Here is a 25757-nt window from a genome sequence, read left to right on the forward strand (position 1 = left end):
TTATTTGGTGGATGGCTCAGACCTTGATAATAAGAGACTTGGGGAACTCAAGTGCCGGGGGGGTTAGAACAAAGGGTGGTTGGCCCTTCACACACAGCTGGGCACACCCTGGATGGCATTTTTCCCAACAACGCTGGTTTGACCATATCAGAAATTCTGCCGCTCTCGTGGTCATAGGGTAGTAAGTGTTGTCTTTCTATCTTTTACAGGACTGAACCCTTGAGGTCCTGAGGAGAACCCCCATCAATAAGGGGCTTCGAAACGCGTCGACCCTCTGTTTGTTTTTAGGCCATTCTTGAGATAACATTGTTATAAAAATATTGAGATAGAAAAAGGTGTTTGATGGCCTTTCTAGACGACTAATGTTCTGTTGTTAGAAATGTTTTAAAAATAAAAATAGTACCCCACAATTGATAAGAATAGGTTCTGTTGAACCCCGGTGAGGCTACTTCACGCTTTCCTGTTTTCCACTTAACTCTTTTCACTTTTTTGTTTAGTTTTATGATTTATGTTCTTTATATTTATCGTTCATCAAAAATTGTTTTGAATGCTAGACGAATGTGTATGACTGGTTCTTTGAGTAAATGAAAGATACTAAAAGGACTGGATGAAGTTGACGGTCCAATTGGTTGAATAGGTTGTCTGTATTTTTGTTTGTACTTCTTTCTCACACACTATGGATTAACGTATATTCACTCTCTCTTCCGCCCATGTGTATATAATTGTCAAACTTTTTAGACATAATAGGCTAAGAAAATATTTATGAATCCCAAAAAATAAACAGATTAAGTCAGTCACAATTTGTGTTGTGGATATGCGACAATTGTTTAATGTCATTGTGCATTTAAAAATTTGGTGAATGAACTGGCAGTACTGGCATTGTTCTTGTTGAGAATCTCTCGTGGTCGGATCATGCGGCCATTATCTTCACGCTCCCTCAAATGCTTCATAACCAGTCTATTCCCAAGCTAAGGGAGAAGGTTACCATCCGGGCATGGAAAAACAGATTGCACCGAGATGGGCAATTATCTGACCTTAAATACCCCCATCCTTCCAGCAAAGGTAGACAAGGCAGTGGAGATTTACTCTAGGTGGTGTGACAAATTTGCGCCGGTAAAGCTCTTTACACCCAGGCATGCCCAGCCCTCAGCCCCTTGGTTTTCAGACAACCTGCAAAACATAAAACAGATTGCAAGAGACTAGAGAGGTTATGGAGGAAAGGGTATAGCATCAATAATAAAGAAAAGTATAAAGAAAGCCTCACCAGCTATAAGAAATTAATCTCACAAACCAAGAAAGCTTACTTCGCGGAGCAGATAAAGGAGGCCAATTCATCTACCAGAGAACTGTTCAGGACCATCTCGAATCGGACGATGCCCAACAAACCCATTGCACACAGTAGCCCTGCACTGTGTGATTGGTAACCTCCTTTTTTCGGAATAAGGTGGAAGGGATCTTCTCCTCCTTTTCCAAGGCTCAAGGGGAGGTGGGGGATGCAGCAGTCAGCCTTGATTCAAGTGTGAGGTTGATTTCAGATAGATTAGAGGGTTTTAGTCCCCTACTGACCTCTGAGGTCATAAGCCTTCTGCAGGCGGCTCAGTCTGGTTCTCCCAGTGACCACTGCCCGGTTGCAGTAGTTAAAAATTGTCGCGAGATCATTGCAACCACCCTTACCCCCTTGTTTAACACCATCACAGATTCAGGCAAATATTCCAGGAAGTGGAAATTCGCCTCGATACTCCCCTTAATAAAAAAAAAACCAATCTGGATAAAAATGATCCCAACAACTACAGACCCATATCTCGACTCCCACTGCCGGCTAAGATGCTGGAGAAGGACGAAAAATAGGCAACTCTGCGCTTTCTTTCAGAGGACCAAAGCACTCCACCCCACGCAGTTCAGGTTTCGTGCAGGACATAGCACGGAGCTGGCCCTCATCAAGGCCACGGAAGAGGTTAGAGTTGCAGTTGATCAGGGAGGGGTGGCTGTCCTGATTCTACTGGATCTGTCGGCTGCCTTTAATACGGTCCATCACGGTGTGCTGATGGACCGTCTGTCGAACGCAGGGGTGGAAGGCAGGGACTGGAACCTCCTGAAATCTTTCTTGGCCGACAGAATCCAAACAGTAGACTTGTGCCGGGACAAACCTAAACCTTTCGCCCTCCCTTGCAGGGTGCCGCAGGGGTCCTCCCTGAGCCCCACGCTTTTTAATATCTATGTCAGCCCACTAGCGGCGTTGATAAGATCCTTCGGTCTGCAACTCACATCCTACGATGATGACACACAAATTGTGTTGTCTATACAGCGAGGGACCCAAGATGATATGGCCTCGAGATGTCACGACTGACTGAAAGACATCTCTGGATGGATGGCCTCCAACTGCCTAAACTTGAATGCAGGCAACACCGAGGTCATCATATTTGGGAGCAACCCCAACATCTGGACACCTGTTATGTGGGCTGAAGCTATGGGAAAGTTACCAGCACCCTCTGGTAAATTAAAAAATCTGGGTGTGATCATGGATTAGAAACTTGATTTCGGGGACCATGTTAGCGGAGTTGTATCTACCTGCTTCTATATCCTTAGGATACTGAGAAAAATCACATTTTTTTCTTCCAGCTGATGGCTTCACAACAGCAGTCTCAGCCCTCATTCTGTCGCACTTGGACTACTGCAACAGTATGTACTCGAATTTGATAAAAACACATCTGTACAGACTGCAGCTTGTACAAAATGCAGCGGCGAGACTACTAATAGGCATTCCAAGGTATGCCTCTGCACGAGAGGGACTCCGGCAACTGCACTGGCTGCCAGTAACAAGACGAGCACACTTTAAAGCCCTAAGCACTGTCTTCAAAGCACTGAGGGGCAGTGGCCCAGAGTTTCTGAGCAGGTGCTTTGAATGGTATGTTCCGGTGAGAGCGTTGCGCTCCTCTGAAGGCAGATTAGTAGCTGTGCCCCGAATAAAAAAGGTTTGTTGGGGAGGCAACAGCTTTTCCTACAGTGCTGCGAAAGCTTGGAATAGCCTGCCAACGCATCTTAGGAATGCCACAGAGCTCCTCTCTTTTAGAAAGGGGCTGAAGACATGGTTATTCAGGGAATAGGCCACCGCTTTCCTCCTATGAGTCAGAGTGTAGCGCCAGGACACCCTTGGGTAGAAGTGCCCTTTATAAGCTCCTAATAATAATAATAATGATGATGATATGGGTCACATATATTGGTAGTTGTCACAGATGGTGGTAGTTGTCCCAGAAAGTGGACTCTGGGTGCCAGCTGTAGAGATGTTCAGCACAAGGGAGGTATCGCAACTGACCATTTCTTCCCAATCGCTTATTTAGATAGTCGCCTCTGCATTACAGCTTCCAAGAGCCCTGTTTCCATGGCTGACACCACCTCAGTGTATGCTAAATTGGAACAATGTTAATTTATGGAGTCAAGCAAGATAGTTTGATAAGAGTGCATACACCGCTTGTTGTAGTTCACAGTTTTTAACGTTTTATCCATTTTGGGTGGAATATTGTTGGGTCAAACTTACTATATTTATCAAAGGAATGCACTATACACAATAAAAGTCGGGTGCTGTATGTTCTAGACACACTCCAACTGCAGAAAGTAAAGTGAGTGATTCATGACGAATCTGTTCTCTGAATGGGCTGTGCTGCTGCAAAGGTAGCGTTTCCATGTTGGGTATTGGCTGGACTTGGAATGTCAGGGCTGACAAGTAGATGTCAATGTGCTAATCTTATTAGACTACCACCCATATAACCAACACAATTACTCATGGGGATACCACAGACAGTCTCTAAGCAAACAGCTGGCAATTAGATGGTGGTATCTCTTAGTTAAGGGAGATTCAAACTTATTTAAGAAACATCTTTATCAAGAAGCTCTGAGAAGACCTGGTTGTCCCTTAAGGAAAAAGCGTACTTTGGCATTGCTCTCTCAAGTAAAATGTATGTATAGGTAGACATTTTTAAAACGTCTGATTAGATACTTGCAGGAACAGAACTTACAAGACTGGAGATGTTCCCCAGAAGTCACTCTGATTTGTCATGTTAGCAGCAGGCATTTGTTGTGTTTTGACTAGTCCCCTTTATTGTTAGGTCAGAAATTACTACACTAATTAAAGGCTTAAAATCTGATGACAACTTCCATGAGTTAAAGGACCAAGAACAGTAGAGTCGGTTCCCATTCAACCCCACTCACAAGGTCAATAAAGTCTGTCTGCAATGCACACAGCACTAAAATCTCCTCTATTAAAAAACAGATCCGACCTCAAACCACTACAAGGCTGATTTGAAAACACTGACCATCCACCACATGAGAACAAGCTTCCAGCAGAGATATTTTTCAAATAAAGTCATGCTTGCTATTAGCCAGCAAATAAACTATGTAGGTACAGCACCTGCCAGACTATGCTAAATGGGTATGACTGGCATGGGTCCAATGCTGATTGTGCTATAGGAGTCAAGCTACCTCCCTCAGAAGACTCATATGCCAAAAAAACTGGTCTGGGGTCATACATGTTCCTATTGAGAGGAAGTCTGGCAGTTCAGAATGAACGAAGCTATTAGAGCATAACAACATGCAAATGGATATGGCCCATTCCTGACTGAGCTGGCACAGAGGGGGAAAAAAACAATCGGACTGAAATGCAGCCTGAGTTATTACTAATGGCAGAAGTAAATCCAAAGCATTCTGCCCATCACTTCTTTTCTATATATGTGGCGTGTTAATTACGACAAGTATCCTCAGACATGGACGCTCTACTAATTGTGCCATTGAACTCAAGATGCACCTCCAGGATTAAGCCCAAATAGGCAAAAAACGTTTGGAGTTGCTAGCATTCCTATTCACAGGCAACCCGCCCTGGCAGTTCAGAGTCAAATATTCTACTGGAGCAGGAACAAGGTTGACTAACATATGGCTAGCTCATGTCTGAGCTGGCATGATGGATAAAAGAAAAGATAGTCTGGAATACGGCCTAAAGTATTACCAGAATTTACTTCAAGCATACGCTTTTAAATATTTTGAACATGATATTAGTCCATACTGGTCACTCTTTAGCAAGTCTTGCTTATGTTTGCTAATTGTAGATCTTAATGTGTTTAATTTGAGTTAATCACTGAGACAGTCTGAAGTTTAATTCCATTACATGTTTATTGGATCCGGCCTCTTCCAGAGCAAGTAATGCTTCACAACTTTGCTGCCTATAGGTAAACCAAAGAACCTTTAAAGGATATTTGGACAAAGCTGTTTGTACACACTTCACTTCCGCCTCCTTTCTGGCAAATTAACTTTTCAAGTTCTCAGCATCAGCATCTTCGTGGCTGTGGGAAACGTCTGGGATTCTTGTTGCTGTAAGTGATCTGCTGCAGACTCAATTTACCAACAAGAAAACATAAGGAAGGCATAGGGGTTTCTAGGGTTAAATGCCATCAAGTCTGATGTCCCATACTACACAGAGTACATTATTTAAATTGGTACTTAAGAGTGGAATAATTTCCAAGCGGTTTTTCCCTTTTACAACAGCTTGTGTGCTGAAAGCTGGTGTATTGAGTACAAGTGATGGGTGGCACCATCTAAAATACTCACCGACAAGTGGGGGAAGAGTGAGCCATGGAATGAGGAAACCCAGCGGCATAGTGTCAGGGCCCATCTTGAGCTTTTCTGCAGCCAAGTATGCACTAAAAACAGAGACGGGCATAAGTAAGAAGGACAGGCTGAAGTTGAAAAGGAGAGGATAGTAGAAAGGTGCAAAGGCAGAGATGGGTAAACTAAAAAAGCAGGTGAGTACATAAGAACCAACCTGAGGAACATAAGGTGCAGAATGAACGCATAATGCTGGGGGCTGAATGGGCTGATTGGGAGGTGTTCAAGGCGCCATGCAGTTGGAGGCAAGATTTCAAGACATGTGGCAAGGGACAGCATATCCAAGCCCTATCCAACACAAGTTGGATGGGGAGGAGAGGAAAAGGAAAGAAGGGAGAAGCACAATCAAGAGGGGATGTGTATCAGAAAGAAGGCGGAGGAACAGGACAGATAATATGAAATGGAAGGGAGAGGGCAAAGTTCAAGAGGTGACTATGGCTAACGAAAATGTCCTCAGGTGGCGCAATGGGCGGCAGTGCAGGTAAGAAGAGAGGTGTTCAAGACATGGGGAGTGCATTGTTCGCAGGGGAGAGGGACCCCAAGGCAGATGAGCCAGGAAAAAAAGTGTTCATGTTCAGTACACAAAATGACTAAAGTGAAAGATGCAGAAGGAGTGTTATGGGCCGTGGAATGAAAACTTATGCAGAGGGCTGCACAGCACGAGCCCCTGCTGCACATGCTCATTTCATATAACAAACAAGCAAGCAGTGAGTGCACCGGAAACACAAGAATTCCTCATTCACACAAACTAGGTACAGAGGTGGCAGCGTCAGTACAGTCTTATCTCACATAAACAAAACAAATACGTCAGCAGCAAAAGCCTTCATTAGGCACAGAAAATATACAGCAGGGATCCAATCAGAACGAATATCCTTCTTAGAGCAGGGAGAGAACAAACATCAATGGGGCAAGCTTCTCTCTCACTCACAAGCGAAAGCAAAACACAGGCATTAGTTAGTAACCCAGCTGCCCCAGGCCTTTGTCCCAACACAGCTCAATGGAACCAATTGAACTAGCCATCTAGTTATTACCCTTACACCGAATACACCAGAGAAACCCCGATGCAGCACACGCAGACACACAGACATTAAAGCAACCGGTCATTCCCTGAATTTTACTTAACAGAAATAGCGTCTACCAAGCCTGGGTAGCCAAATAGGACGATACCAATTTAAACTGATCATACTTCACTAGCTTCCCAGGCTCATCATGTGTTCTTCAAATCTTCATGTACTCTACAGAGGACATAACTGTAGGCTGGAACTCTAGGCTTGTAAATGTCAACTCGATCGTACCCGGGGAACGATACAAAGTTAACACTTCTTCCCTCAACAGATTCCTACATCTGCAACACTTTGGGAAAACCAGTCCACTACACCCCGTGCTAACTTAAAAATATTTCGCTTTCCGGAAACAATCCTACAGCTTCTAAGCAAACTGACCACCACAGCTATATCCCTGGTAGCACTGAGACTCATTTGTCATTGCCAACGTGAGGTCTCTCATTAAGCATTGCGAGGAAATCGTGCTGATGATAGAATCTCATGGTCTAGATGTACTCTTCATGACTGAGACGTGGACCACCTCAACCAGCTCGGTGGAATTGGGAATAGCCTGTCCTCCCGGTTATAAACTTATTCACAATCCACGGTTGGTAGCTAGAGGGGGTGGAACTGGCCTTATATTTAGGGAGACACTGGACTTCTCTCAGCTTCCAATTAAGGCTATTTCTGGATGTGAACTCCTAGGTTTCTCTATTAAAGACCAGGGAGGGGTGCTATACACCGGGCTGCAATGTTATAGACCCCCGGCTAGTTCGCTATCGTCGGTCCCGGAGCTTATTGACTTAATTTATGACCTCTCCCACTCCCATACTAAGTTGATGGTGCTAGGGGATTTTAACCTCTGGCCTGAGGGTCCAACGAACTCTGCTTTCGTAGAGCTGGCCCAAGACTGTTGTAATATCGAGCTGCAACAGCTTGTTCTCACTCAGACTCATTCCAAAGGTCATATCCTGGACTTGCTCTTCGTTGATGCACGCCTAGCAACCCTGAAGACCGTTCTACCTCAGTGCTGGACGGACCACGCTCTTGTCCTCTTCTCTCTCCGGTGTACAGCCGCTGCCACTAAGAAGGGCAGGACGGGTGGCACTAGGATGGGCAGACAATGGTCCAAAATTCTCGCACGCTCTACACTGCCCACTCTGCTCCCAGACGGCTTCACTATGGGTATTAGCGTGGACGCGAGTTATGAGAACCTTTGTCAGCGAATTTTATCTTCCCTTGACTCCTTGGCTCCAATGCGTACTATCAGAGCTAGGACTCACCTGGCGATGCCTTGGTACTCTGAAGAACTCCGGCAGCTTAAGTTGCAGTGTAAACAAGCTGAGAGGGCATGGAGGAAACAGTACTTAGAACCGCAACGTATCCTCTTCAAGCAGGCATTGGCAAACTACAAAGTTCAGATCAAGCAGGCTAAGTGTCGGTTTTTAGAGGAGTCGTTGAAGGCGGCTGCGAACAAATCACAGGCTCTTTTCAGAATCGTGAAGGATTTAGCCCATCCAGCCTGCACCAAAAATGCTATCCCGGCCTCTCAGGCTCTCTGTGACTCGTTGGCACAAGCCTTTGAGGACAAAATTGCCTCCATTTTAAATAATCTTGCCCCGTCCACTGATAACATGGCGGATAACTCCTCCTTGAGCGAAATCAGCAAGGAGAGTGCCATATCCACAGGGCTGAACAATTTCCCACTACCATCCTTCGAGGAATTCTGCGCTCTGGCGGATGGGTGTCCTCTGGATCCCCATCCGATCCGCTCCCACCGAAGTTCTGGAAACTGTTTCGAGCTGAGATATTTCCCCCACTCTTCTCGATTTGTTGCCAGTCCTTGGGCTCCGCTCGAGTGCCAGACTGCTGGAAATTGGCAGTGGTTTCCCCACTGCTGAAAAAAGAAAGTCTGGACCCTATGTGTCCAACCAACTACAGGCCGATCTCCCTGTTGCCTTTTCCAATCAAAATCCTGGAGAAACTGGCCACAAAGCATCTCTCTAACTTTCTTGAGTCCACCGGGTGCTTGGATATGGTCCAGTTTGGCTTCAGACCAGCACATGGGACGGAGTCGGCACTGGTGACTGTTCCTGATGACCTTCGGACGCGGGCCGACCAGGGTCAAGCAGCCTTTTTAGTGCTGCTTGACATGTCGGCCGCGTTCGATACGGTCAGCCATACAATCTTGATTAGGAGGCTGACGGAGGTTGGAGTGTCTGGGCTGGCCCTACAGTGGCTGGTATCGTATCTTGATCACAGGTACCAGGTGGTATCCCTGCCTCCTTTCAAATCTGTGACTAGGAGGGTGGGGCAGGGTGTACCACAGGGGTCGTCCATTAGTCCCATCTTATTTAATCTCTACCTCCGTCCCCTGATCTCGTTGATAACATCCTTTGGCTTAACAGTCACCAATTACGCAGACGACACCCAGCTTGTCTTCTCGTTTGAAGGCAAGAAGGCGGTATCCCAGGAGGTCTTCCACCGATGCATGAGCACCACGGCAGCATGGCTAGGTAACAACTCCCTGCAATTTAACAGCATGAAAACCGAGGTGCTACATTGCTCGATGGACCGTACCCCTAGGCCTCTCCCATTGGATTTCTGGCCTCCTGATTTCCAAGGGACTGTTTCTTCTGCCGAATCAGTGCGGAATCTGGGTGTGATGTTCAGCTCCAGTCTGCAATTAGATGTAGCAGTGAACAAAACGGTAGCCACCTGCATGGCACTGCTCTGCTCACTGCGTAAGATTCTACCCTTGCTCCCTCCACAGGCCAGGCCAGAGGTAGTGCGGAGCATTATTTTAAGTCGCCTCGATTATTGCAACGCACTGCTTCTGGGGGCGCCTGCCACCTTACTGGGGAAATTGCAGCGAGTGCAGAACTTTGCCGCGAAATTGGCACTTTCGCGCCGTCGTTTGGACTCCTCTGCTGAGGCTCTCAGGGATCGCCATTGGCTGCCAATTTCGCAGCGAATTGATTTTCAAGCCCTGTGCCTGGTGTTCAAGGCTCTTCATTCGCAAGGTCCACTCCCACTGCAGAATCTCTTCTCCTGGTATACCCCGGGCAGACCACTTCGATCAGCTTCAGCCTATCTGGTAGTAGTGCCTAAGATCCGACGCTCCCGGATGGGAGGTCGGGCTTTCAGGTTCACCGCAGCAAGACTGTGGAACTCTCTTCCTTTGGACCTGAGGGGTTTGGCAGATCTCCTCTCCTTCAAGAAAAACTTGAAGACCCACTTATTCCCTAGGCCGCTGTAATAGAGTTTTCGGATGCTGGTAACATCTTGTATGTCATGTTTAAGCACCAGGATGCCCGTCGGGTGACAGCTAATGCGCAATATAAGAATACCTATACATACATACATACATACATACATACTTCAATGAGAGTTTTCTCTACACATGTCTTGGAAGAAGCAGCTGTTAAGAGTTCAAGCCAGCCTAATTTCCTTTTATTGAATATAGTCTTGAAGCAGATTGAAAAAAGGACTGGTAGACGAGTGGTGACAAGGTATGGTGAACTGAGAGTCTGCATCTGTGAGGTGGAACATCATATGTGGATCATTCTATCACACAAAGCTCCGGTTAGAGCATGCACACGTGATCGCCTTACCTTCCTCCTCTGAGTTTGTAATCTCATCCAGCAGGCCAGAGAGTCCTACATCTTGCCTGCAAACAACAAACATGTGCATTAATAACCGCTGTGCTATAGGCAAGAAACCACAGCCTCTAGATGATAACGACCTCAAAAAGCCTACGACATTGACTCATGATCCCTCGCTTTAACCTTTATTTAGATAAAAGTGCCTTACCCTTAAACGGGCACCGGCAACAATAGGAACCTCTTATGCTGCAAACTCAGACGACTGAATCTTTTTAATCGTGGTGAGATACAATCATGTTTAACTTACCCAGTATAAAAAGGTTTGCGGATTTTTATTATTTTGCGGACACTTGAATATAACTGCCAAATACTCTGGTCCTTTCTAGATAAACCTGCTTATTTTACCTAAGCTACGAAGGAACCATACTTTACATATCGCGATATGTCCAGCATTTATCGCTCTGGGTGAGTGTGTATGGTACACTTGGGGTTACTGTTCCACTCGATATTTATGCATAAAACAACTTTTCACTTATCAATTCATAGTACGCATTTCAATTTGCCACATATTTCCCCAGATGGAGTGATGGCTATTACCACTCCAAGGAACAGTGTTTAACTGGAGTATCTTGCTATGGAAGTACATATCACTCCCTCTTATAGTACTTCACCTGCATGCGGCTTCTAGCTAACATATGATATGCCCCCTGATCTCGTGATAATTGCATCTAACTAATAACCGCATTAGGATTATTTTCCTTCTATATTACGTTTTGCTTCACCCTGGAAAATGGTTGGATGACTTTCTTTGATCTTTATTACACTTTCCGTTATTTTTCATTTTCTCATTGTGTTTCGTTACCCTAGGTCTGTATGTCTTTCAATACGTTTCGTTACCCTAGGCATGGTGACCTGACCTGACCGGCCCTCACAAAATTCTGGTGGTGGTTATCAGTGTCTTTAATTAAAAAAATTATGTTAGAGATTAGACAATTCTTTACTGTTATCCTTTTTAGGTCTCGCCTGCGTGGGCTGCGCACATGCACAGTCTCGCTGGTGAGATTTTATGATTCAGAGGAGCTTCGGTAGCGGGCTTGAAGCCCTGCCCCTCTTTTCCATTATTATTATTATTAATGACATTTGTTAAGCGCATGGTTGCACAAAGAACAGTGCGTCCCCGCGCTGAAAATCCCAGTAATCATCATATCAGCCTAACTCAGAGAGGAGGAGCACTAGGGCCGGGAGGGAAACTAAACTAATTAAGCCTTGGGGAAGAGATGAATTTTCAACCTCTGTCTGAACCTAGCTTCAGACGGTTCCATCCTCCATTCGATGAGCAGGTCATTCCAGTCTTTACTGGCCCGGAGTCTAAAGGACCGTCCTCCCATCCTTGCTCTGTGGATCCAAGGAACCACTAATAGCATGCTGCCCATTGACCTGAGAGGGCGCGAAGGACGATAGATAGGAAGCAAATCCTGGAGATATGAAGGTGCCTTTTTGTGAGCTATGCGATGGGTAATGCACATAGTTTTAAATTTAATGCGTTCCTTAATTGGAAGCCAATGCAGGGAACGCAATGCATGTTTCCCAGAAGCCCTCCTAGGGAGGTTCAGGACAAGCCTAGCAGCTGCGTTTTGGACGCGTTGCAACTGCATTAGGCCTTTTTTACTGAGTCCACATAGGAGGGAGTTCCCATAATCCAAATGGGAGGTGACCAAGGCATGAACCATTGTTTTTCTGGTGCTGGGAGGCAGTAGGTCAAGGATTTTCCTCAGGACCTTCAAAATGCCATAGCATTTGCCGGCAACATTATCAACATGATTGGTGTAGCCTAGATTAGAATCAAGAAGTATGCCGAGGTTTTTGACTGTATCCACCGGGGCAGGGACAGAGCCCAGTTCTACGGGCCACCAAGCAGATGTCCAGATGGAAGGACAGGGACCAACGATAAGAACTTCCGTCTTATTACCACTGAGGCGGAGATAGTTCTGCTTCATCCACCCATCAAGTGCCACCAAGCAGGCCGAGAATTTCTCAGCATCCACAACTGGATCGCGGGACAAGTTGATCACCAGTTGTGTATCGTCTGCATAAGAGACAATGAAAACACCATATGACTCCACCAGTTTGGCAAGGGGTTCCATGTACAGATTGAATAACGTAGGGCTCAGAATCGAGCCCTGTGGAACCCCTTGTCTAAGACATCTTATACTGGATTTGCATGGTGGGCAGTGCACTTGAAATCTCCTGTTCTTGAGGAAGGAGACCAACCACTCATGAGCCGGACAGGTTATTCCCTTCTCATTTAGACGGTCCAGTAATACGGAATGTGATACGGTGTCGAACGCCGCACTTAGGTCCAATAGGACCAGTGCGGCCGTGTGACCCTCATCAGCCCTACTCCGCAACAGTTCAGTGGATAGAAGAAGGGCGGTCTCCGTCGAGTGTCTGGACCTGAATCCCGACTGAGACGAGTGGAGGAGCTGATTTTCCTCCACAAAACTCACCAGCTGTCGGTTAACCAATTTCTCTACTACCTTCGCACAATATGGAAGGAGGGAGATTGGTCTAAGGTTGTCTAGTTGTGTCATGCTAATGTGGGCTTTCTTTTTTATCGGGACAACTTGGGCCAATTTCCATTTGTCCGGAACTAAACATTCATGGAAGGAAAGTGAGGCCATGTTACCTATGTGCTCCGCTACCTGGGGAAGATGACTGCGAAGAATCCTCGCTGGGACCGCATCCAAGGGGGAGCTAGAATGAATATCTAGTAAAATGTTAATTAGCTCCTTTGCTCGGGGGACCACAAACTCCCTAAGTTTTTTCGTTGCCTGTTTCTCACAGCTAGGATCTGGCGAATTTGTGGGTTCTGAGTTTATCTGAAAAGATGCATAGATCTTTTCTATCTTCCCTACAAAGAAGTCTGCAATCTCATTGCATGACTCTGTCGAGGGGGGGACTTCCCCTGAACTCCCTAGAGGGGCGGAGAGTTCCTTCAAAATCATAAAAAGCTCTTTAGATGTGTTCTCTGAACAGTCAATCCTCTTGTTATAGTAATCTCTTTTCGATTTCCTAATCTGACTGTGATAGGACCTTAAACCACTCTTATAGACTTCACGTAGTGAGGGAGCATAATCCGCTCTCCATCTACGCTCCAAAGTCTTACATTTAGTTTTGGCGGCACGCAGCTCGGCGGTAAACCACGGAGCGGATTTCGAGCTCCGTGCCATAGCTTTTTGAGTCCAGGGGGCAACTTTATCCAGTGCACCCCCAACCAAATCATCATACCTCCTACATGCCTCAACCAAATTGTCGCTGAGCTTTGGGGGTTCCTGTCCTAGGGTTTGACTGAAGACGTCGTGACTAAATTTCCTCCAGTCCCTGCGCCTGATGGCGGGGGGTTTCTGTAAAGGCACCCTTTTGGGCAGCCTTCCAATTTTAAGAGGGATCAGATAATGATCCGACCACAGGATCTTAATCGGGGCAGATACGCTTATATCTTCCCAATTTACAAAGATTGGGTCCAGCAAATGCCCCGCTTGATGAGTGGCTCTATTATCAGCCAAAACAAACATCAGAGCTCTAAGAGAATTAATCAGGGATACAGCCTCTCGACAGTTGACATCATCCAAATGCACGTTGAGGTCTCCTACAATCATGAACTTATTATGGCGTAAAGCAGATTGCGTTAGAGCCTCCAGGAGACTCTCAATGAACGCGGTAGCCACACCAGGAGGGCGATAGATAAGGTAACCCTTAATGGTGCAATTAGGGCCAACCGAGATTGAAAATAGCCCAGCTTCACAGTTATTAATGGCAGCCGGTTCGAGAGAACATGGCAGCTCGGTTTTATGGACAATAGCTATCCCCCCCCCCCCTCTGGATCCCTCTATTAATTTGGAGAATTTTATAGCCGGAGGGGAGGGCCTCTCTAATGTCAGGGAGGGAATGCTCATCCAGCCATGTTTCTGTCAAGAAAACCAAGTCAGGGTTTTCATCCATCAGCATGTCATAAATGTTCATACTATGACATTTCAATGATCGACAGTTCAGTAGTAAGGCAGAGAGTTCATTACCTTCCTTACCCGTCTCTCGGTCTCTATGGATTGTGTAGCCACAACCCTCACACTTAAATGGCCATTGCTCCACGTACAGCGTGTGTAAGCATTCCGGCGGAGGCACCTTGCGCAGATGTAATAGTGCCTGCCTCGTATATGTTACCATCCCACCCCGGTCTATGGTGGTCTGACCAGGGGGACGGGCCCCGGGCCGCGTATGGTGGCGGACGGGCGCAGACGGGCTTGCCTTTGGCGCGCCCGCTGCGCCCGTCCGCTGCGCGGCCGAGATGAATGATTGTATTTATGCATGTAAGTAGGGAGATTTTGAGGAGGGCGCAGAGCGTCCAACAACTGGAGCGCGTCCGTTTCCTCCCCTCAAGATGGCGTCTGAGGGGTGTGTATTTCCGGTGGCAGCCCCTAGATCGGCTGCACCGAGGATGCAAAAAATGTGACTCAGGTCGTTGGCGCGATGCTAATCTCGCCCAACGTGCATGTAAGTACGGCTAAAAACACACCAATAAAATATTTACACCTTTTAAAAATGTGCAGTACTTCGAAATCAGTATTTGCAAATTAGGCTCTCTGAGAGTTAAGCTACAGGCCCCCGGCTTTCCGCCTATGGGGTAGATTTCAGGGAAAATCACACGATTACTCCTTCCCGTCCCTTAAATATGATGGGAGGGCGCAGAGCGTCCAACAACTGGAGCGCGTCCGTTTCCTCCCCTCAAGATGGCGTCTGAGGGGTGTGTATTTCCGGTGGCAGCCCCTAGATCGGCTGCACCGAGGATGCAAAAAATGTGACTCAGGTCGTTGGCGCAATGCTAATCTCGCCCAACGTGCATGTAAGTACGGCTAAAAACACACCAATAAAATATTTACACCTTTTAAAAATGTGCAGTACTTCGAAATCAGTATTTGCAAATTAGGCGCTCTGAGAGTTAAGCTACAGGCCCCCGGCTTTCCGCCTCAGGGGTAGATTTCAGGGAAAATCACACGATTACTCCTTCCCGTCCCTTAAATATGATGGGAGGGCGCAGAGCGTCCAACAACTGGAGCGCGTCCGTTTCCTCCCCTCAAGATGGCGTCTGAGGGGTGTGTATTTCCGGTGGCAGCCCCTAGATCGGCTGCACCGAGGATGCAAAAAATGTGACTCAGGTCGTTGGCGCGATGCTAATCTCGCCCAACGTGCATGTAAGTACGGCTAAAAACACACCAATAAAATATTTACACCTTTTAAAAATGTGCAGTACTTCGAAATCAGTATTTGCAAATTAGGCGCTCTGAGAGTTAAGCTACAGGCCCCCGGCTTTCCGCCTCAGGGGTAGATTTCAGGGAAATTGGCCGGCGTCACCGTTTATGCTAAACGGTGGCCAGCCATTGGGAAAGAGCATTCTGTGACGTAGACTTTTCTCTTTCACAGACGGCCCACTTGGACTGGCTCGTCTGCCTTCCTTCTGCTGCAAAAGGTTTCTTATCTTTATGGGGCAAAACACATGGCCCCATAAATATAAGATCTTGGCTGACACGGATGAAGGGATATTAAAGGTATTCCAGGGATATTATGAGGCACTTTATACAGGCGAACCTCCTGATATACAGGCCGCGGAAAAGCTGTTACAGGGTCTTGACTGCAAAAAAAATAGATGTATTAGATGCAGAAAGACTTGAGGAACCCATTACTATGGAAGAATTAGAAAGAGCTATTAATAGTCTAGCCTCAGGTAAAGCAGCAGGGCCCGATAAGATACTGTTAGAAGTATATACAACTTTTTTTAAGGAACTTAAAACAGATATGCACACCACCTTTCTTCAGGCACAGACAGGAGCCCACCCGCTGTCCTGGGATGAAGCTAGCATAATAGTTTTTTTTTAAAAGACAAGCCAGCCGAACAGCCAGGCTCGTATCGGCCAATATCATTATTGAATGTAGATGGCAAAATCTCTGCCAAAATCCTAGCAACCCGGTTGGCTGACGTTATTACCCCAGTAGTCTCTGCACCGCAACATGGATTCATACCGATGAGGGGGGACTACAAATCATATTAGCCGTGTAGTTACCCTGTTAGATATAGCCAATACTATCGGGAATACATTCAGTTTGATGATATTAGACGCTGAAAAAGCGTTCGACCAGGTCATGTGGGAATTTTTATGGGCGGTACTACGGCAGGCGGGTTTTCAGCAACATTTCCTTAAAGCTATACAAGTTTTATATAGACACCCTACGGCTAAGATATGTATTATGGGTCTTGAGTCAGGTTCTGTAAATATAACACGGGGGTCAAGGCAGGGTGTCCCTGTTATCCCTTGTTGTTCTCCTTATATATTAACCCCTTTTTAATGATGCTGGAGCAAAGTGCAGGAATAGAACCAGTAATCTGGAAACAAGAGCCTTATTGGGTTCTTGCATATGCTGATGATGTTGCAGTGGTCACCCCTAATCCTAGGGGGCAATTTCCAAGATAGAACAATTAACAGCAGAGTTCGGAGCCACGTCAGGATATAAATTAAATGTGTCTAAGACACAAATATTATGTTTAAACCAAGATGGTTTTAATGATCAGCGGGTTGCAAGCGAGGTATCTATCTAGAGGTTACAATAAGAACATGTTTGAAATCCTTAGTTGAGGTCAACTGGGGTAATATTCTAACGGCGGTACGAAAGCAGCTAGACAGGTGTGAATGTTTACATTTCACACTTGTTGGGCAGTGTAACGTTCTTAAAATGCTTATTTTGCCCAAGGTTTTATATTTTTTTAGATCCGTTCCTTTAGAAATCCCAATTGCACAATTTGCTTTTTTAAAGTCGATATGTGCAAGGTTTCTATGGGCACAAGGGAAACCCCGGAGAGCAATGCGCTATATGGTTCTACCCTAGGAAAAGGGGGGGATGGGCAGTTCCTGATTTTACTTTATATTATCTGTCTTGTATGTTGCAGCTCATGAACATTCTATTCACAGGGAGAGAATCGTTTTATATTGCCGAATCACCTTCAATTTATCAAATGTCATTGGGTAGTGATGCCAAAAACCGGTTGTTTGTCAACTTGGAACTCAGCTACTAAAAAAAAAACAGATTCAAGGTTCTGAATGCTGCGTATAAGGTGTGGAAAGTGGTGCGAAAGTGGTATAGATTCAAGAGGGTCTCTCAGTATACCCCGTTCTCCGCCATCATGCTTTTTCCACTGATATTTTGGGATCAGATTATAGATAGATGGCAGACAAAAGGTATTCAATACATCGGGGACCTATATGAGAATGGGGACATAATGTTGTTTGAGATGTTGGTCGAGAAGTATCACCTCCCCAGGAACTGAATTTTTTATATTTCTGCAAATCCGTGATTACCTACTTAAGAGCCAATGGAATATTGATATAAATCCCGTAATTGAAGGTGTAAGGAAAGTGGCAAGCATTGGCTTGTTATATAACTTATTACTAGAAACTAAGGAAGGGGATTTAGATAGGCTAAATACTAATAGGGATAACAGACTTGGGTGTCAAGGGACACGGGTGGACAATTCCATTGAATTGGCGGGGAGATTACTGATGTCCACCAACTTCCGTGCACAACACTACAAGACCATTTTTAACCTCTATTATACTCTAGCTAGGTTGTTAAAATGAGGTGGCGTAAATGAAGGCAAGTGTTTTAGGTGCGGAGCAGAGGATGCAGGAATTGTTCATATATTTTTTATATGTGGGCACTTAAGTACATTTTTTAGGGACCTAGAAAAATTTGTGGCGGAAGTGCTCAGGGCCCGAATAAATTGACTGCATCCCATGTGGTGTTAGGGGTAACGGAGGGAGATGGATGCGACCAGCTGACATACAGACACCAATATCTGATTTTTGTAGCCACAGCTTTAGCCCGGTTGTGCATGGCATCAATGTGGCTGCATAAGGATGCCCTGACTTTCGAGCTATGGAGGGCAAGATTTTTTCCATCTTTAATCTAGAATACAGCTTATATGCATTAAAGGGGGCTCGGAAGAGGAAGTTAGGTAGAGACATTTGGAGGCTGGTGGTCTCCTATTTGGATTAATGAAATGCTATGAAATAAACATATGTATTTTATGGAATTATGACATGCAGCTTATATTGCACCTTGCACTCTTTTCTTTTCTTCTCTTCTTCTCACTGGATCACAAGTAATATTCAATATATTGTGTACACTGCGCCAAGCACTTTAATATTGTTGTAAAGAGGAGATAACATGCTAGAGTTCGACACATTAATGGCTCTTTTCCTCTGCTTTTAATAAATGTATGTTTTATGCTAGCACTGCTGGATCTTCTTTTTTCTCTTTCCTGTATAGGACCATGTGGGTGGTTTTTTTTTGTAACCATTGATTGTATAACTGAAATGTATTTATTGTTCTCTGATGTGGCTTCATGGATTAATAAAAACATTTTTTTTTTTTAAGCTAAGAAACATTTTACTTCAGAAGGAAACATTTTACTTCAGAAGAGAAAAGTCTACGTCACAACCGTCTGCTCTTGCATTTCTCGTTTTAACTCAGAGACATCACAGCTGCTGTCAGACGCTGCTGGCTTCCCCGCTGAAGGTCAGTGAGCATTCTAGCTTCTCAAGCTCTGTGGTAGTGCTTGCTTTTTTAATGGTTGGGCCTTTTAAAACCTCTCGGCTGGAGTCCCTTCTCGCTCTCTAAGGAATACAAGAATTCCGCTGCGCGCGGGCATCGGTAGCATTCTAAGCATATTCAATGCCAGATTGTTCGATAGCCAGCTCGCCACCCCCTCGACACATACCAGAGATTTCCCTCCCCCGGCATCGCGCCTTGTCCTTGAAGTAGGGATTAGCGACGCAGCTTGTGACGGGCCGTAGGACTATGATAACAAGTTGGCAACAGACACAGAGGGGAACAAGCAGACGCTGTGTACATAACTTGGTAGTGAGAGGGAAACGGCGTGCAGGCCTTGGTGGGGGAACTGGGGTTCTACGGAAGAGGCCTCAGGTTGTAATATGCGAAGGATTTAAAAAGCAGAATTTGGTATTTAAACATCTGTGCTTCTGACTTTTTTGTAATTAAAACCAGCTCTGCTGGGTATATTACCCGCATTTTCGAGCCGTAGGAATCAGAGCGCTTTAAATGAGCGCTAGTTGCTTTACAGACCGGCACATTTATTTTTGTTAGGCACAGTGATCACAGGATGTTTAAACCTCCCTCAGACTCGAACCTGGTTCCCCAGTTTCAAAGTCGGCCGCTCTGCCCGCTAAGCCATATTCTGGTGCTAGTGAGGGGGAACGGGCTGTGCGAACACACTCTAAGTGGACCAAACATGGCTCAAGGCAGGTTCCACGGCCACCCATCAGAAACTGAAGAACCTCTGTATGGAAGCTTTTGCACTGAACACTCACGGGTTAATGTGCCTGCTGATAAGATCTGAGTGTAGTCGGCACATCATAGGGCTGATTCCAGTAAGCCAACTCAGGAGGTTAGTGGCCATGCTGCAGAGGTTTGTGAGAACGTTGGTCAAAAACACAGGGATCAAATTAAGCCCCTGTATGGAGAAGGCTGGCAAGCAGACGCTGTGTACACAACTTGGTAGTGAGAGGGGGAACGGCATGAAGGCATGGGAGAGAATGGTGTGCAGGCCTTGGTGGGGGGACTGGGTGTCTACTGAAGCTGTGTGTTGGCGCTGTAAGGAGAAGTATGCCCTGCAAAATAACGATGGATCTGTGACTGGGGGTGAATGTTTTGCCATTGTGCAACATTCCATCCATCATCTTGTGTGTTTTGCTGTTCACCCTATGTGGGAAGGGAATGCCCAGACGTGGGTCCCTTGCTCACTACGCCACTGGAGTCAAGCTATCCTGGCTGAAGACGGCTGATAGCCAGAAACCGGTCCTAGGATGCTTGATTCCGGTCCAGGGAAGACATGGCTTGGCAGTTCGGGCTGGACTTTTCCCATGAGGCACAGGGTCAAGACTGATTTTCATATGGCCATGTCTGAACTGGGGTGGCTTGGTGAGCAAAATAACAATGGATTAAACCCAGATCTGTGACTGGGGGTGAATGTTTTGCCATTGTGCAACATTCCGTCCATCATCTTATGTGTTTTGCTGCACAAGTTAAGGGCACTTACTTTATCACGCAGAAATGATGAGTTACCGAGTCGGCACCGTAGGTGATTTGGTTCCAGTAGATCTTTGCAGCATAATAGAATATCATGCAGGCCTAAAAATAAACGAGTCCGTGGGGGTTAAGCAGTCCTGAGAATATTTATTTACCTTGGAGGTTGCAACACTGGCAAGACAATCGACCTTAGTCCCCATCTGCATTCATGCAGGACACGGAGGGGCAGAGTGCTGGGAACATGCGCCCTCGTAATGCCTGTGCGCTGTGACTCTCTGCTTCAAAGCCCTTGTGAAAGACTTTTCTTATCTGCTTGTTTATTTAACAAGCAGATAAGAAACACCGTGAAGAGCCGTGATTAATGTTTTTCCGTACTTTTGGTTTGCAGGCTTTCACATGGGCTGACTGAAAACAGATGCGCTTGTCAGGATGGGCAGCATCACAAAACTGCAAGGGCGTCAACAAAAGTGACAGCCAGCAAACCAAAAGCACGGAAAAAAAACATTAATCACGACCTAAGCCAATTGCAAACAGTCGAGACACAGGGGCGTGGATTAAAGCTCCCCTTCTTACACTGCTTCCTAAAGCTCTCGCAGGCGAAGAGGGCATGCGCGCTCGAACGCCAGTCCGAGACCTAAAAAGGGGGCTTGAGTAGCCGTCCACTTATCTAGTTTTTAATTTCAATTCCGGAATCGGTCCTGCGGGGAATCAGAAAGCAGATGCTGCGCTTGGTCTATGGCAAGCAGGCAAGTGCATGTTGTCATAGAGACCGGATGCCCATTTTTAGGACTCGCATAGGGCAGCGCACGCACTGCCTCTCCGAGGCATTAAGTAATTAGTATGTTGGGTGAAACTCCACCCATTGTGTTTATATTTGTATTTTCGCTTTCCATTGGTTAAATCTGCCATTGCTCTTTTTATGAAGCACATTGATTGGCTGGTGGTGCAAAACTTCACTTCCGTTTTTCATCTGTTTTGCAGGAAGCTGCATGGACCAACTACAGTTTAGTTCCGCTGCTCGGGGTTATCTACTCATTTAGGGACTACTCCCTTGTTACCACCAGCTGTCGAGTTTGGAAGTGTTGACGTTAACATAATGTTCCGTGATTGTGGGCGAATCATTTCATCTGCCGCTGCTACTTTATAGTCACTTGTTTGTTTCAAGTAGCGAGAGCAGTGTACTTACTTTGTAGTTTCTGTTCCCTCCCCCCCCCCTTGTTGGCAGTGTTCCTGTTCCCTTTGTTCCCGCCCCCCTCCTGCTGTGTCGCAGCTTGTGGGGGTCATGGAGGTGCGCGCTTGTTTTCTTTATCGGCACAACGACGTGCTTGGCTTACAATCAGCATGCCATGCCCCTGTTCATTTTCGAAGTGCAGGCGGGACAATGGCGGACGTTTCAACATGCGGTAAGTAAACTCCTTCAACATTCCTCTAATTGGCCCCGTTCATATCGCATTGGCGCTGAGAGCTGCATCTTCCGCCGCCGGTGCTGTGAGCCGCTGAGAGCATTGGCGCTTAGTGAAGCAAACGCTCATGGCGACCGCATTGTAAAGGTGGCGGTACCTAAAAAACGCAACACGTCTGATTCATTAATATAGTTTATGAATGCTTACAGGAGGAAGGTCAATGTAAGCGTTTTGGGCCACTGTTTTTGACTGAAATGTTTATTCATTCCACCGTGCTGCCGGCAACACTTTTAGCTGCTTGGTCCGGGCACCCTTTAACAGACACGCACTGATTGGCAGACCTGCTAAGGCCCGATCGGCTGTGACGGCCAGGCTCCTGTCTCTGAGAAGCAGGTTGTTGAAGCGGGAGTGGTCGTGAACACAGACGATAAAAACACTAGCACAGCACGGCGTTCTGTTCCTTCGCTTCTTTAACCTTACCCACCCGTCCCTTCCCTTGCAGTCCCCTTATTACTTCCATTCACAGAGCACCGGCACTTCTCAGAAACAAGCAGGGGCTCTTGTTTTGTCTCTCTGTCCGCGAAACAGACGCCTCCGTTCCTATTCTTTGACATAATGTAGCTCTTTTCCTTATCCCTGTGCCAGTGACCTGGTGACATTATGCAGGATCCATTAAGAGAAGGGGAGGCCACTCTGGTCTTGCATCCTCCTACCAACAGCCACTCGAGTGTGCAGCATTATTAAGATGTCTGCTTCCTCCTGTCCCGTCCCTATTTCACTATTAGTGCATCGCGTGTTCTAGAGTTGCTTCCTTTCCAGTCTGTTGTGTGTTCCCTGGCCCACAGTTGATGCATGTCCTGTCTCCTATTTGATGTATTGGTGTTCTCTGACACATGTTTTTGTTGCTTCTGTGTTTTTGCCTCAAATCACAATCCCCGCCTTGTACTCTGTGTTCACTGCCTTGGTGTTTATTTCTCCCTGCACCCGTACCTGGGTCTTTTCAGTTTTTGTATGAGTATAATATCTGATTTGTCAGACCCCTGAACATTCTCTGATGCAAAGTATGTGCCTCCCGTTCTATGATGGATGTACTCCTGGACGTTTACTTTCTGTGTATTCCCTGTACATATATCCATGTGCTTCTCCCAGTGTAGGCATATCCCCTCTCCTATGTGTCATTGTGCATTTGTTCTCTGATCACGTATAAGTGTATCCCTGTGTCAGGTCCCAATGTTGTTAACTCCATGTCTGTTATCATAGTCCCTGTGTTAGTGTACCCCTGATCCAGATATAAGTATATCATTGCACCTCTGTTGCTGTACTGACCATGCTACTATGTGTCGGTGTCCAGTGTTATGTCTCTTGTCAGAGTATTAGTATATTATTTTCCCCAGTGGGGCTTTATTGACAAAACGGGTGTGTGTTGGTGTCCAATGTTGTGTGTCCCTACCCCAGTGTATGTGTATCCCTGTCCTAAGTTAAATAACTTAAACTCTCGCAAATGCGAGACCTATTGCATTGCAAATGCTTGTTAACATCTGTAGCCCTGGTGAAGTCGTGATTACCATAAAACACGTGTTGGCTACTGTCACTGTGAAGGCTATTGTAAAGAGTACAATAAACAACTTGTTAAGATTGAAGAAACTACGATTGAAGAATACATTATTGCTATACAATTGTGATATATAATTCCCTTGCGTGTGCCGGATGACTACATATAGTTATGCTATTACGTGCACATATTTTCTGCCAAAATATGGATTAACAGCACTTCCCACAAACTCCACCACCTACTACAGTTTGAAGAGATCAACAAAAAAAATATGCGTGCCGCTCAAACACATCGAATGTCACCAAGGAGAAGAGGCTTGGAATGCAACTCAGCTTCTGACACTTAATAATAGTTCATGCTTTTGCAAACTGCATTAAAGTCGGAACTTCGATCACATCGTGGTAATATTCTCCACCACTTTTCGTCAACAGCAGGAAACAAAAAGCCTACATACTTTATACAGTTCACAGCTGATGGCAAATCATGTTAACACCCCCCACCCAGCTCAGGTTATTTCAGACGGGCACACCTGTTTTTATGTAGCTTTAATGCTGTAAACACCAGAAGAGCCTAACGTGTTGTACCAATACAGTCATTAGAGAATGAAGGAGAAGGATTCAAGAACATTTACTCCGTCCTCGGTCACAAACACAGCTTGCCGTGTTGGATGTCAAGTGAGACATTACATCATAATATGAAAGGAAGACTACTTACCTATAATGTGTCTTCTCTATAATGAGCGTCAGTGTCACTGCATCCAATGTGCCATTGCCTGCTTTTACATGCAGATACTTAATAAAAGTGTTTTATTTAGAAATTAAGGGGGTATAGCACTCAAGTCAAGTCAGGAAAAGTTTTATTGTGTGATTAATTAAAAGCTTGACAATATATGCTTTAAGAGAGACATGCTATAAGAAAACCAATATAAAAGAACAAAACAGTATAAAATCATCTGACGCCAAGCAGACGTATGATATCAGGAGAGAAAAATACATGAGTATAAAACATAACAAGCATTTACAATGCAATAGGTCTCGCAATTACATTGTTTTGAGCTATTGGCATTGAAAATGTTACTGGGGCTTTTCCCCTTTGTGAAGCATTAATCAAGTAAGGGCGTTGTAAATCACAATGTCTTCTACCCCCTGTTGACTCCCGCATACAGACATTGATAAAAACCGCACTACAAACGGGCACACATGCATGCACACGCTTAGAAACACACGCACCCCATGAGACAGACACACTAATACATAGAGGCACACAGTTGCACCGAAGCACGTGATCCCACACACAGGCACACTGACTCACAGGCACACTGAAGCTTTGGGTCTGAATGGCTCGTTCAAACCTACCTGAAGCCTGACTGATTCCCTCCCCGTCCAACCATCATTCTGAAGGTTGATAGGAGGAAGGATTACACAACCCCAACTCAGTCACGCTGTTGTTATGTTTTGCGTCTTTCTTTAAAGTCACTGGAGTGCAGTTCAAAGGGCTGTGCTGCACGGGTCACTGCAAGCCACGGAACAGCGTTGTCTACAAATAGCGCCTGCTCCCTATTACTGCTTTGTAGCGCCTTGGGAAACAATTAGTGCCATCACCGATGTTTAGATTTTGAGCATGTTTTAAAAGAAAAGAGGCGTTATCACCCATCTCGTGAGTTTGGTACTCATGTTATCTGGCTCCGAAGGATGAAAGGCTGAGTCGTCCAGTGTGGCTCAGGCTCTGTGACACACAAACAACTGAGATGTATTAAACCACTGAGCTTTCTACAGCCCATGGTCTGTGGAATCAAATGAGTATTTTGTGCCTGAAATAATTAGGGTGGGGAAAACAAGTGGAAATGACAAATTACTTTATTAAGAACACTGCAAACCGTTGGTCCTGTATACAGCAGAATTATTAGGCATGTGTAAGCAATGTTAGAAAGCTCTGTCTGCCGCCCGTGCCGCTTCGGGTGCCTTATAGCACCATTTCCGGATTTTATAGTTTTGTGTAATGTCATCAGGGGCGGCCTTAGGCATGTGCAAGCTGTGCACCTGCACAGGGCCATCAAACCCCAGGGGCCACCACGGCAATATATATCCTTAATATAATAATCCTCTAAGGATGGATACATATTTGCGTTGCGGCACCTGCAGGGATTTGGCGGCCTCCGGCTCTGTTCCACTTCCAAACACCCTGAACCCCCCCTCTTCACTGGCCTCCGGGCTCCGCCCCGCCCGGACCCCCTCTTCCGGGGCCCCCTACCTACACTTGCTGCCCAGGGCCGCCATGAGCCTAGAGCCGCCCCTGATGTTATACTTTAATTCTAGGAGCCTCTCTCGTCAAACACGGCCCCTTGGCG

The 25757-nt window shown here is 45.9% G+C and overlaps 1 protein-coding gene across 1 annotated transcript in view; it reads right to left on the bottom strand.

The window, feature by feature from the left end:
* Nucleotides 1-25757, bottom strand: part of AAAS (aladin WD repeat nucleoporin) — a 416285-nt gene that overhangs the window by 326878 nt on the left and 63650 nt on the right. The window contains exons 4-5 of the mRNA XM_078687624.1: nucleotides 10310-10365; nucleotides 5596-5687 (exon numbers count right to left, since the gene is read on the bottom strand). Coding sequence (XP_078543750.1) covers nucleotides 5596-5687; nucleotides 10310-10365 — 148 coding nt within the window. The remainder of the gene's footprint in view (nucleotides 1-5595; nucleotides 5688-10309; nucleotides 10366-25757) is intronic.

This window comes from Lissotriton helveticus, chromosome 1_1 (assembly GCF_964261635.1).
Source record: "Lissotriton helveticus chromosome 1_1, aLisHel1.1, whole genome shotgun sequence".
Taxonomy (NCBI): Eukaryota; Metazoa; Chordata; class Amphibia; order Caudata; family Salamandridae; genus Lissotriton; species Lissotriton helveticus.